This window comes from Salvelinus alpinus, chromosome 1, assembly GCF_045679555.1.
Source record: "Salvelinus alpinus chromosome 1, SLU_Salpinus.1, whole genome shotgun sequence".
In the NCBI taxonomy this organism is placed as follows: domain Eukaryota; kingdom Metazoa; phylum Chordata; class Actinopteri; order Salmoniformes; family Salmonidae; genus Salvelinus; species Salvelinus alpinus.
Window position 1 is genome coordinate 7,964,121 of NC_092086.1, and position 15,006 is coordinate 7,979,126.

Consider the following 15,006-nt stretch of genomic DNA (forward strand, 5'->3'; position numbering starts at 1 on the left):
GATCTAGGATCAGGTCCTCCTCTCCATGTAATCTGATTCATTATGATCTGGGATCAGGTCCCCCTCTCCATGTAATCTGATTCATTATGATCTAGTTGTCAGAGCTAGAGTGGTGTTTGTCAGACCATGATACATCCCGGAAATCTGTCTTCTCACAAAATCGTATGTATAATCTGAACGGTTTGTCCACCAAACTATTCTGATACCACTCTATTGTAAACTGAGACTCGTACGAACACGATGGTGTTCTCCGTTTTGCTCTGGGAATTACAACAAACTAACAGGGTGGAAAGTGATATTAGGGGGACAGAAAAACTAAAATTAAATAATATGAATGAAAAATGAAGAACAAATAAATTAATGAATGACATTTTATTTTTGTGTCAAATCGCCAACTTGCAACCCATCCCTTATAGGATTAATTACCACTTAAACAAACATTACAATAATTCACTGTGGTAATTAAATGATGATTCTCCTTCCAGTGTTCTCTGTATTGAGCATCACATGAAGAATGAAAACAATGGAAGGTAAAAGTCAAAACATAATAGTAAATAAGGTGATGAAAACAATAATTATATCACTAGAGCAGTACAATAATATACATACACACTGTATATACACACATACATACATGCATAACATAACATATACAGACAAATAAATACAGAAAAAAAAGAAACAAGGCATTTGAACCCAGTCTGGAACAAAGAGAAGATTCATATGGGAGACAAGTCTATACACAATCTATATACACACATACCATTTACCACATAGAAGATTCATATGGGAGACAAGTCTAAACACAATCTATATACACACATACCATTTACCACATAGAAGATTCATATGGGAGACAAGTCTATACACAATCTATATACACACATACCATTTACCACATAGAAGATTCATATGGGAGACAAGTCTATACACAATCTATATACACATTTACCACATAGAAGCTAAATATAGCCCTTTTTCTTCTTTTCGAGGCTTTATCTAAATATTCCACAAACGAAAATACGCAATAAACAAAAAAAACATTTCAATTTCTCCTCATCACTCAGCCACATAATGCCAGGGTATATCTGCTGTGCTGTCTGGAATAAGAGCAAGTGTATATCATGGTAGAAAGGGCAATAGAGGATAAAATCAGTTTCATTCTCTATTTCTTCGAGGTTGCAATAGTTACATAGTCTTTCCTCCATTTCACCACAATACCTGTTTCAATACGCAGAGGCAATATCCCTGATCTGACCTGTTTCAATACGCAGAGACAATATCCCTGATCTTCCCTGTTTCAATACACAGAGGCAATATCCCTGATCTGACCGGTTTCATTACGCAGAGACAATATCCCTGACCTTCCCTGTGCACATAGCGATCTCTTGCTTTTAGGTAGGTTATACATAATATATCTCTCTGTCACGCCCTGACCTTAGAGAGCCGTTTTATTTCTCTATTTGGTTAGGTCAGGGTGTGATGTGGGGTGGGCATTCTATGTTTGGTTTTCTAGGTTTCTTTATTTCTATGTTTTGGCCGGGTGTGGTTCTCAATCAGGGACAGCTGTCTATCGTTGTCTCTGATTGGGAATAATACTTAGGTAGCCCTTTTGCCCTCCTTTCAGTGTGGGTAGTTGACTTTTGTTAGTGCCACTTTAGCCCTGTAAGCTTCACGGTTGTGTCTTCGTTTGTTGTTTTGTTGGCGACATTTTAAATAAAAGGAAAATGTACACTCACCACGCTGCGCTTTGGTCTCATCCTTCTGACGACAACCGTGACACTATCACACACCAATTCACTGTTAATCAAACAAAAGGTTCTCAAATTGGGTTTATGATTAATCTCACACACCAATTCACCCTGAATCAAACAAAAGGTTCTCCATGTGGGTTTATGATTCATCTCCTCCACCCATTTTATTTCCATATTGTATCAACAGTTGTTTTTTAATCATATTTATGTCTCCCTTAATTTGGTTTTGGTTCAGATGTTGACAGTCAGACTGTTGAAAAAGCTCAGACATTTCAGTTGCCCAGGCTTCCCCTATGGATAGATAAATACAATAATCATGAAAAAAGTAATTGATGAAAGAGACTTCAACTAGGACTATAAAATATTGAAGAAATAGCTTAACATTTTGTTATTTTATGGCCAATATTTCTTGTGGAAGTTGATAAATAACACCTGGGGGCAAAAACGCCTACATCTTCTGACAAAAAGAGTTCAAATGCATAAAATTCCCTTACAGGATCCATATTTTGGTGTTTTTAAGGTAAGGACACCTTATATTTAAAGCTTTTTGGAATCCACATTTTACACTAAATAAGAACTGATATTTCCATGGTAGGAATGACTCAGCAGCACTCCCACACTAGTTTACTGTATTCCACATGTCCCCTCTACTTTATTCTAGATTATTAACCTGAAATACTCACTTTACTTGGAAACTGCGTTGCAGTTTAGAGATTAAACTATGAGCTGCTCTGTCATCTCAAAATGGCCCTGTACAGATACTTTCTGTTTTCAGTTTCAACTGCAGTCAAGGCGTCACCCCTTCATATAACAACAGTAACCAAAGGTTGGGGCTAACAGTCAGTTTCAACTGCAGTCAAGGCGTCACCCCTTCATATAACAACAGTAACCAGAGGGTGGGGCTAACAGTCAGTTTCAACTGCAGTCAAGGCGTCTCCCCTTCATGTAACTATAGTAACCAGAGGGTGGAGCTAACAGTCAGTTTCATGCGACAGCAGTAAATCATGACATTGTGCCGCATCTTGCTTCAATTTTATTATCGTCTTTCTTCAATACATCTCTCTTACATTATTTTTGCTAAACATATAATTTACTCGAAACCAGGTTTAGTTGTGTTTTTCCCCTCCTTATTGTGTGACTTTAATAATTGTAAACAGTCCTACAAACCCAAAAGGTTATAATTTGAGAATGTTCATTTGTATGCCTCAAATATAAAACTGTCTTAAAATATTTGATGATTAGTTGAATCAGGTGTGTAAGTGCTGGTAAGAACAAAATGATTGAGAAACCCTGAGATAAACATAAAACCAGATAATGTAAAAGCTTCCATCTTTACCAGACGTGTTACTGATAACATGTCGGCCTACTGATTAGTTTATACTGTAATGACCTGACTAGATCATAAAAGAACAACTGTCCAGACAGAGGATTGAGTTTACGAATGGACGGTTTATTAAACCAACTTTACACAGGCTACTGTTTGGCCGTAGCCCACGCCAAATAAGTGAAAGATAACACACAAGCCAATCGTGACCTTCTCTTGTGGAGCCCAGACGTAAGAGAAAGAACAAAGGCAAAACCTGGTCTTAACTTCCAATGCTCCATCCCCCTGCCCAACCCCCCTCCACGCCACTCCGCCAACCACCAGGATGCCCGGCATCAGAACATTCCAGGCATTCCCGTGATTGGCAGATAGCAGGTTGACTGACATGTCGGACCCCGCGAACACAACCACCTACTAGCCTAACACATAACACACAGCTGTCTGTGCGGGTCGCTACAATACTTTGAAAACTGCAACTCAGCTCAAGGAGCAGTTCTAACTAGTAATATACCTTTAGAATTCATTATTGTTCAGAAATACTTAGACATCGTTTACGCATCTTTTTATTTGTAAAATATTGTTTACTCAACTTTGTATTTTGATAATTATCGTTTTCCCACTTATTATGCGTTTCGAGCGTGAAGCCTCAATTCCATCGTGAAAAAGCCGGACCCAGGTTGGTCAGCATGATAAGAATTATTCTCAAGCCTACTCTGTCTATTGAATGTCTGACCACGACCTAACTTTATAATAGTTATATGTAGCCAAGACTTACCAGAGTCTGCCCGTCTGTCCTTCAAATCAACACATTTATCCCACTTCTAATGTTGCCGAGAAATGTGCGCTACAGTTTCAACAGTCATTTTGTAAAGGCGTAGACCACACAGTTACTTTCACTTTCATATGAGGAAAACGTCACTTCTGACATCACCGACATCACCGATGTATGGGTAAATAATGATGACAGACACTGTGAGATCTACTAACTAGTAATAATATGTCATTACAGGTATTTATTCTCTTACTCTGTCCTTTATTGTTCAGAAAAACTGTATTTCTGCTTCTCTCCATACAGTGTTTTCTGCTCTGTCGTCTCACCATGGATCCTGTACAAAAGAACAACTCACTCAGCCGTCTCCCCATCATGATAATAAAGTGTTTTATTGGTATCTTCCACTAGATGGCAGTAAACACCTGCTGTAACTAGACTTTACAACAGTAAGTGTTTGGTTTCTTGGTCCTGGTGGCTCCTGGGAAGTGTCTCAGGAGGAGTGCTGATCTAGGATCAGGTCCCCATCTCAATGTAATCTGATTCATTATGATCTAGGATCAGGTCCCCCTCTCCATGTAATCTGATGCATTATGATCTAGGATCAGGTCCCCCTGTCCATGTAATCTGATTCATTATGATCTAGGATCAGGTCCCTCTCTCCATGTAATCTGATTCATTATAATCTAGGATCAGGTCCCTCTCTCCATGTAATCTGATTCATTATGATCTAGGATCAGGTCCCTCCTCTCCATGTAATCTGATTCATTATGATCTAGGATCAGGTCCCCCTCTCCATGTAATCTGATTCATTATGATCTAGGATCAGGTCCCCCCTCTCCATGTAATCTGATTCATCATGATCTAGGATCAGGTCCCCCCACTCCATGTAATCTGATTCATTATGATCTAGGATCAGGTCCCCCTCTCCAGGTAATATGATTCATTATGATCTAGGATCAGGTCCCCCCTCTCCATGTAATCTGATTCATTATGATCTTGGATCAGGTCCCTCCTCTCCATGTAATCTGATTCATTATAATCTAGGATCAGGTCCCCCTCTCCATGTAATCTGATTCATTATGATCTAGGATCAGGTCCCCCCTCTCCATGTAATCTGATTCATTATGATCTTGGATCAGGTCCCTCCTCTCCATGTAATCTGATTCATTATGATCTAGGATCAGCCAGCTTCAACAAGACACATGTCCTACCGTCAGCCAGTTACCTTTAACAGGACACATGACCTACCGTCAGCCAGTTACCTTCAACAGGACACATGTCCTACCGTCAGCCAGTTAGCTTCAACAGGACACATGTCCTACCGTCAGCCAGTTATCTTCAACAGGACACATGTCCTACCATCAGCCAGTTAGCTTCAACAGGACACATGTCCTACCATCAGCCAGTTAGCTTCAACAGGACACATGTCCTACCATCGGCCAGTTAGCTTCAACAGGACACATGTCCTACCATCAGCCAGTTAGCTTCAACAGGACACATGTCCTACCATCAGCCAGTTAGCTTCAACAGGACACATGTCCTACCATCAGCCAGTTATCTTCAACATATATAGTCAAACATAAAAACGAGTGATAAGCTACTGTTAGATAGTGATAGGCTACTGTTAGATAGTGATAGGCTGTTAGATAGTGATAGGCTGTTAGATAGTGATAGGCTACTGTTAGATAGTGATAGACTGTTAGATAGTGATAGGCTGTTAGATAGTGATAGGCTACTGTTAGATAGTGATAGACTACTGTTAGATAGTGATAGGCTGTTAGATAGTGATAGGCTGTTAGATAGTGATAGGCTACTGTTAGATAGTGATAGACTACTGTTAGATAGTGATAGGCTGTGAGATAGTGATAGGCTACTGTTAGATAGTGATAGGCTACTGTTAGATAGTGATAGGCTACTGTTAGATAGTGATAGGCTACTGTTAGATAGTGATAGGCTACTGTTAGATAGTGATAGGCTACTGTTAGATAGTGATAGGCTACTGTTAGATAGTGATAGGCTACTGTTAGATAGTGATAGGCTGTTAGATAGTGATAGGCTGTTAGATAGTGATAGGCTGTTAGATAGTGATAGACTGTTAGATAGTGATAGGCTGTTAGATAGTGATAGGCTGCTGTTAGATAGTGATAGACTACTGTTAGATAGTGATAGGCTGTTAGATAGTGATATGCTACTGTTAGATAGTGATAGACTACTGTTAGATAGTGATATGCTACTGTTAGATAGTGATATGCTACTGTTAGATAGTGATAGACTACTGTTAGATAGTGATAGGCTACTGTTAGATAGTGATTGGCTGTTAGATAGTGATAGACTACTGTTAGATAGTGATAGGCTGTTAGTTAGTGATAGGCTACTGTTGGATAGTGATAGGCTACTGTTGGATAGTGATAGGCTGGTAGATAGTGATAGACTACTGTTAGATAGTGATAGGCTACTGTTAGATAGTGATAGGCTGTTAGATAGTGATAGGCTGTTAGATAGTGATAGACTACTGTTAGATAGTGATAGACTACTGTTAGATAGTGATAGACTACTGTTAGATAGTGATTGGCTGTTAGATAGTGATAGGCTGTTAGATAATGATAGGCTACTGTTAGATAGTGATAGGCTGTTAGATAGTGATAGGCTGTTAGATAGTGATATGCTACTGTTAGATAGTGATAGGCTACTGTTAGATAGTGATAGGCTGTTAGATAGTGATAGGCTACTGTTAGATAGTGATAGGCTACTGTTAGATAGTGATAGGCTACTGTTAGATAGTGATAGGCTACTGTTAGATAGTGATAGACTACTGTTAGATAGAGATAGACTACTGTTAGATAGTGTTAGGCTACTGTTAGATAGTGATAGGCTGTTAGATAGTGATAGGCTACTGTTAGATAGTGATAGGCTGTTAGATAGTGATAGGCTACTGTTAGATAGTGATAGGCTACTGTTAGATAGTGATAGACTACTGTTAGACAGTGATAGGATACTGTTAGATAGTGATAGGCTACTGTTAGACAGTGATAGGATACTGTTAGATAGTGATAGGCTACTGTTAGATAGTGATAGGCTACTGTTAGATAGTGATAGACTACTGTTAGGTAGTGATAGGCTACTGTTAGATAGTGATAGGCTACTGTTAGATAGTGATAGGCTGTTAGATAGTGATAGGCTGTTAGATAGTGATAGGCTACTGTTAGATAGTGATAGGCTACTGTTAGATAGTGATAGGCTACTGTTAGATAGTGATAGGCTACTGTTAGATAGTGATAGGCTACTGTTAGATAGTGATAGGCTACTGTTAGATAGTGATAGGCTACTGTTAGATAGTGATAGGCTACTGTTAGATAGTGATAGGCTACTGTTAGATAGTGATAGACTACTGTTAGAGAGTGAGAGGCTACTGTTAGATAGTGATAGGCTACAGTTAGATAGTGATAGACTACTGTTAGATAGTGATAGACTGTTAGATAGTGATAGGCTACTGTTAGATAGTGATAGGCTACTGTTAGATAGTGATAGGCTGTTAGATAGTGATAGGCTACTGTTAGATAGTGATAGGCTACTGTTAGATAGTGATAGACTACTGTTAGATAGTGATAGACTGTTAGATAGTGATAGGCTACTGTTAGATAGTGATAGGCTACTGTTAGATAGTGATAGGCTACTGTTAGATAGTGATAGGCTACTGTTAGATAGTGATAGGCTACTGTTAGATAGTGATAGGCTGTTAGATAGTGATAGGCTGTTAGATAGTGATAGGCTACTGTTAGATAGTGATAGGCTGTTAGATAGTGATAGGCTGTTAGATAGTGATAGACTGTTAGATAGTGATAGGCTACTGTTAGATAGTGATAGGCTGTTAGATAGTGATAGGCTGTTAGATAGTGATAGGCTACTGTTAGATAGTGATAGGCTACTGTTAGATAGTGATAGGCTACTGTTAGATAGTGATAGGCTACTGTTAGATAGTGATAGACTACTGTTAGAGAGTGAGAGGCTACTGTTAGATAGTGATAGGCTACTGTTAGATAGTGATAGACTACTGTTAGATAGTGATAGACTACTGTTAGATAGTGATAGACTACTGTTAGATAGTGATAGACTGTTAGATAGTGATAGGCTACTGTTAGATAGTGATAGACTACTGTTAGATAGTGATAGACTACTGTTAGATAGTGATAGACTACTGTTAGATAGTGATAGGCCACTGTTAGATAGTGATAGACTACTGTTAGATAGTGATAGACTGTTAGATAGTGATAGGCTACTGTTAGATAGTGATAGGCTGTTAGATAGTGATAGACTACTGTTAGATAGTGATAGGCTGTTAGATAGTGATAGGCTACTGTTAGATAGTGATAGGCTACTGTTAGATAGTGATATGATACTGTACTGTATAATACATGGAGATGTCAGTACTGTATAATACATGGAGATGTCAGTACTGTATAATACATGGAGATGTCAGTACTGTATAATACATGGAGATGTCAGTACTGTATACTACATGGAGATGTCAGTACTGTATACTACATGGAGATGTCAGTACTGTATAATACATGGAGATGTCAGTACTGTATAATACATGGAGATGTCAGTACTGTATAATACATGGAGATGTCAGTACTGTATAATACATGGAGATGTCAGTACTGTATAATACATGGAGATGTCAGTACTGTATAATACATGGAGATGTCAGTACTGTATAATACATGGAGATGTCAGTACTGTATAATACATGGAGATGTCAGTACTGTATAATACATGGAGATGTCAGTACTGTATAATACATGGAGATGTCAGTACTGTATAATACATGGAGATGTCAGTACTGTATAATACATGGAGATGTCAGTACTGTATAATACATGGAGATGTCCGTACTGTATAATACATGGAGATGTCCGTACTGTATACTACATGGAGATGTCAGTACTGTATACTACATGGAGATGTCAGTACTGTATACTACATGGAGATGTCAGTACTGTATACTACATGGAGATGTCAGTACTGTATACTACATGGAGATGTCAGTACTGTATACTACATGGAGATGTCAGTACTGTATAATACATGGAGATGTCAGTCCTGTATACTACATGGAGATGTCAGTACTGTATACTACATGGAGATGTCAGTACTGTATAATACATGGAGATGTCAGTACTGTATAATACATGGAGATGTCAGTACTGTATAATACATGGAGATGTCAGTACTGTATAATACATGGAGATGTCAGTACTGTATAATACATGGAGATGTCAGTACTGTATAATACATGGAGATGTCAGTACTGTATAATACATGGAGATGTCAGTACTGTATAATACGTGGAGATGTCAGTACTGTATAATACATGGAGATGTCAGTACTGTATACTACGTGGAGATGTCAGTACTGTATACTACATGGAGATGTCAGTACTGTATACTACGTGGAGATGTCAGTACTGTATAATACGTGGAGATGTCAGTACTGTATAATACATGGAGATGTCAGTACTGTATACTACATGGAGATGTCAGTACTGTATAATACACGGAGATGTCAGTACTGTATAATACACGGAGATGTCAGTACTGTATAATACACGGAGATGTCAGTACTGTATAATACACGGAGATGTCAGTACTGTATAATACACGGAGATGTCAGTACTGTATAATACACGGAGATGTCAGTACTGTATAATACACGGAGATGTCAGTACTGTATAATACACGGAGATGTCAGTACTGTATAATACACGGAGATGTCAGTACCGTATAATACACGGAGATGTCAGTACCGTATAATACACGGAGATGTCAGTACCGTATAATACATGGAGATGTCAGTACTGTATAATACACGGAGATGTCAGTACTGTATAATACACGGAGATGTCAGTACTGTATACTACACGGAGATGTCAGTACTGTATACTACACGGAGATGTCAGTACTGTATACTACACGGAGATGTCAGTACTGTATAATACACGGAGATGTCAGTACTGTATAATACATGGAGATGTCAGTACTGTATAATACATGGAGATGTCAGTACTGTATAATACATGGAGATGTCACTACTGTATAATACATGGAGATGTCAGTACTGTATAATACATGGAGATGTCAGTACTGTATAATACATGGAGATGTCAGTACTGTATAATACATGGAGATGTCAGTACTGTATAATACATGGAGATGTCAGTACTGTATAATACATGGAGATGTCAGTACTGTATAATACATGGAGATGTCAGTACTGTATAATACATGGAGATGTCAGTACTGTATAATACATGGAGATGTCAGTACTGTATACTACATGGAGATGTCAGTACTGTATAATACATGGAGATGTCAGTACTGTATAATACATGGAGATGTCAGTACTGTATAATACATGGAGATGTCAGTACTGTATAATACATGGAGATGTCAGTACTGTATAATACATGGAGATGTCAGTACTGTATAATACATGGAGATGTCAGTACTGTATACTACATGGAGATGTCAGTACTGTATACTACATGGAGATGTCAGTACTGTATAATACATGGAGATGTCAGTACTGTATAATACATGGAGATGTCAGTACTGTATAATACATGGAGATGTCAGTACTGTATAATACATGGTGATGTCAGTACTGTATAATACATGGAGATGTCAGTACTGTATAATACATGGAGATGTCAGTACTGTATAATACATGGAGATGTCAGTACTGTATAATACATGGAGATGTCAGTACTGTATAATACATGGAGATGTCAGTACTGTATACTACATGGAGATGTCAGTACTGTATAATACATGGTGGAGTCAGTACTGTATAATACATGGAGATGTCAGTACTGTATAATACATGGAGATGTCAGTACTGTATACTACATGGAGATGTCAGTACTGTATAATACATGGAGATGTCAGTACTGTATAATACATGGTGATGTCAGTACTGTATAATACATGGAGATGTCAGTACTGTATAATACACGGAGATGTCAGTACTGTATAATACATGGAGATGTCAGTACTGTATACTACATGGAGATGTCAGTACTGTATAATACATGGTGATGTCAGTACTGTATAATACATGGAGATGTCAGTACTGTATAATACATGGAGATGTCAGTACTGTATACTACATGGAGATGTCAGTACTGTATAATACATGGAGATGTCAGTACTGTATAATACATGGTGATGTCAGTACTGTATAATACATGGAGATGTCAGTACTGTATAATACATGGTGATGTCAGTACTGTATAATACATGGAGATGTCAGTACTGTATAATACATGGAGATGTCGGGTCCCAATGAAGGCTGAGGAGGATCTTTGAGGATGGAAAGTTACTGAGTGAGACAAGGGGAAGTGCAGAAAGTTAATATTCTGTTCAAACATGTTATTGGGGGAAATTCATATTTCTAAGGAACGAGCAAAAGGGTAGCATCTGGTTTCATTTCCTGAAAGGCAGGCCAGTTGCTATGGTACCAGGACAATGAGGGATGTGGAACTCAACTCATGATGAGGTCAGCAGTTGAAGAGAGAAGACACTGCTGGGAGGGGGTCCATAGGGGCCCACCCTGAAAACCATCTGACTACAGTCCTATCCCATCACACCCTGCTGGGAGGGGGTCCATAGGGGCCCACCCTGAAAACCCTCTGACTACAGTCCTGTCCCATCACACCCTGCTGGGAGGGGGGCCATAGGGGCCCACCCTGAAAACCCTCTGACTACAGTCCTATCCCATCACACACTGCTGGGAGGGGGTCCATAGGGGCCCACCCTGAAAACCATCTGACTACAGTCCTATCCCATCACACACTGCTGGGAGGGGGTCCATAGGGGCCCACCCTGAAAACCATCTGACTACAGTCCTATCCCATCACACCCTGCTGGGAGGGGGTCCATAGGGGCCCACCCTGAAAACCCTCTGACTACAGTCCTATCCCATCACACACTGCTGGGAGGGGGTCCATAGGGGCCCACCCTGAAAACCATCTGACTACAGTCCTATCCCATCACACACTGCTGGGAGGGGGTCCATAGGGGCCCACCCTGAAAACCTTCTGACTACAGTCCTATCCCATACAGACACACTGCTGGGAGGGGGGCCATAGGGGCCTACCCTGAAAACCATCTGACTACAGTCCTATCCCATCACACACTGCTGGGAGGGGGGCCATAGGGGCCCACCCTGAAAACCATCTGACTACAGTCCTATCCCATACAGACACTGCTGGGAGGGGGGCCATAGGGGCCCACCCTGAAAACCATCTGACTACAGTCCTATCCCATCACACCCTGCTGGGAGGGGGTCCATAGGGGCCCACCCTGAAAACCATCTGACTACAGTCCTATCCCATACAGACACACCGCCCATGAGGTTTCTAGACTTAGGCAGGCAATGTCAATACCAGTGCGAGGAAGCTATTGCATTTCTGCCTAACAACAGAGAAGGTGTGTTTATCTTAGACATGCAAGGTGGCAACTCCTCCTAGTCAGAAGATATAAATACATGCTTGTGGGTTGAATAAACTTGGTTTGAGCTTTTTCTGGTTGTCCGTTTCAGTTTCTGCTCTATTTGTTCAGAACCTAACACCTTCATGCCACTGCTGAACCTCAGCAACCCAATCCTGAACCTAACATACCGTCAGGCAACTCCTGAACCTAACATACCTTCAGGCAACTCCTGAACCTAACATACCTTCAGGCCACTCCTGAACCTAACATATCTTCAGGCCACTCCTGAACCTAACATACCTTCAGGCCACTGCTGAACCTCAGCAACCCACTCCTGAACCTAACATACCTTCAGGCCACTCCTGAACCTAACACACCTTCAGGCCACTCCTGAACCTAACATACCTTCAGGCCACTCCTGAACCTAACATACCTTCAGGCCACTCCTGAACCTAACATACCTTCAGGCCACTCCTGAACCTAACACACATTCAGGACACTCCTGAACCTAACACACATTCAGGACACTCCTGAACCTAACATACCTTCAGGCCACTCCTGAACCTAACATACCTTCAGGCCACTGATGAACATAACAAACCTTCAGGCCACTGATGAACATAACAAACCTTCAGGCCACTCCTGAACCTAACATACCTTCAGGCCACTCCTGAACCTAACATACCTTCAGGCCACTCCTGAACCTAACACACCTTCAGGCCACTCCTGAACCTAACACACCTTCAGGCCACTCCTGAACCTAACACACCTTCAGGCCACTCCTGAACCTAACATACCTTCAGGCCACTCCTGAACCTAACACACCTATTCACCAGACATGTCACCCATTGAGCATGTTTGGGATGCTCTGGATAGACGTGTACGACAGCGTGTTCCACTTCCCACCAATATCCAGCAACTTTGCTCGGCCATTGAAGAGGAGGCGGACAACATTCCATAGGCCACAATCAACAGCCTGATCAACTCTATGTGAAGGTGATGTGTTGTGCTGCATGAGGCAAATGGTCACACCAGATACTGACTGGTTTTCTGATCCACACTCCTACTGTTTTATTAAGGTATCTGACAAACAGATGTATATCTGTGTTCCCAGTCATGTGAAATCCATAGATTAGGGCCTAATGAATTTAGTATTTCAACTGACTGATGTCCTTATGTGAACTGTAACTCACTAAGATCTTTGAAATTGTTGCATAATTTCTTGTTCAGTAAAATAAAAATATAATTTGTACATGTTTTATGTTTGATATGATGTTAGTAACACTCTGAAGTCATTCCATCCTTTCACTAAATGGTAGTAACACTCTGAAGTCATTCCATCCTTTCACTAAATGGTAGTAACCCTAAGTCATTCCATCCTTTCACTAAATGGTAGTAACACTATGTCATTCCATCCTTTCACTAAATGGTAGTAACACTAAGTCATTCCATCCTTTCACTAAATGGTAGTAACACTAAGTCATTCCATCCTTTCACTAAATGGTAGTAACACTAAGTCATTCCATCCTTTCACTAAATGGTAGTAACACTAAGTCATTCCATCCTTTCACTAAATGGTAGTAACACTAAGTCATTCCATCCTTTCACTAAATGGTAGTAACACTAAGTCATTCCATCCTTTCACTAAATGGTAGTAACACTAAGTCATTCCATCCTTTCACTAAATGGTTGTAACACTAAGTCATTCCATCCTATCACTAAATGGTAGTAACACTAAGTCATTCCATCCTTTCACTAAATGGTAGTAACACTAAGTCATTCCATCCTTTCACTAAATGGTAGTAACACTAAGTCATTCCATCCTTTCACTAAATGGTAGTAACACTAAGTCATTCCATCCTTTCACTAAATGGTAGTAACACTAAGTCATTCCATCCTTTCACTAAATGGTAGTAACACTAAGTCATTCCATCCTTTCACTAAATGGTAGTAACACTAAGTCATTCCATCCTTTCACTAAATGGTAGTAACACTAAGTCATTCCATCCTTTCACTAAATGGTAGTAACACTAAGTCATTCCATCCTTTCACTAAATGGTAGTAACACTAAGTCATTCCATCCTTTCACTAAATGGTAGTAACACTAAGTCATTCCATCCTTTCACTAAATGGTAGTAACACTAAGTCATTCCATCCTTTCACTAAATGGTTGTAACACTAAGTCATTCCATCCTATCACTAAATGGTAGTAACACTAAGTCATTCCATCCTTTCACTAAATGGTAGTAACACTAAGTCATTCCATCCTTTCACTAAATGGTAGTAACACTAAGTCATTCCATCCTTTCACTAAATGGTAGTAACACTAAGTCATTCCATCCTTTCACTAAATGGTAGTAACACTAAGTCATTCCATCCTTTCACTAAAGCTCTAAAGTAACTTTCTATTGACAGATGCCTCATTTAAATGTTCTGGATGTTGATGAAAGGAAATCCCATATAACCTACTGGCCAGGACTTTGATATGGCATCTTCTGTTTGGGTGTCTCAGGTGAGGTCTGAGCCATGATCAGAATGTGTTCAGTGTTTCACTCCTGACCTCCTCACACCGTCTCACTGTCCACGTCTGATTTTAGCTCCCACCTCTACTTCACTGTGTTATAATGTACCTTCTGCTTGTTATGTCACCTCTGTAACCAGCTA

At 39.9% G+C, this 15,006-nt stretch overlaps 4 protein-coding genes and 1 long non-coding RNA gene across 6 annotated transcripts in view; 2 read left to right on the forward strand and 3 right to left on the reverse strand.

Moving 5' to 3' along the window:
- Positions 1–15,006, forward strand: part of LOC139531770 (NLR family CARD domain-containing protein 3-like) — a 393,069-nt gene that overhangs the window by 245,726 nt on the left and 132,337 nt on the right. The window lies entirely within an intron of this gene.
- Positions 1–15,006, forward strand: part of LOC139537693 (NLR family CARD domain-containing protein 3-like) — a 426,333-nt gene that overhangs the window by 77,937 nt on the left and 333,390 nt on the right. The window lies entirely within an intron of this gene.
- Positions 1–15,006, reverse strand: part of LOC139540780 (NLR family CARD domain-containing protein 3-like) — a 301,765-nt gene that overhangs the window by 15,983 nt on the left and 270,776 nt on the right. The window lies entirely within an intron of this gene.
- Positions 360–3,969, reverse strand: LOC139569359 (uncharacterized). 2 transcript variants are annotated; one of them, XR_011673910.1, is made up of 2 exons: positions 3,854–3,969; positions 360–1,800 (listed from the first exon to the last, which is right to left on the reverse strand). It is a non-coding gene; the product is annotated as an uncharacterized lncRNA (long non-coding RNA). The 2 variants fall into 2 exon arrangements; XR_011673905.1 differs by having other exon boundaries at positions 360–2,045.
- LOC139539777 (serine-rich adhesin for platelets-like) lies at positions 5,152–14,870 on the reverse strand. Its single transcript, XM_071343062.1, has 3 exons — positions 14,812–14,870; positions 6,406–7,754; positions 5,152–5,186 (listed from the first exon to the last, which is right to left on the reverse strand). Exons 1-3 carry the CDS (start codon positions 14,868–14,870, stop codon positions 5,152–5,154), a joined length of 1,443 nt encoding a protein of 480 aa, XP_071199163.1.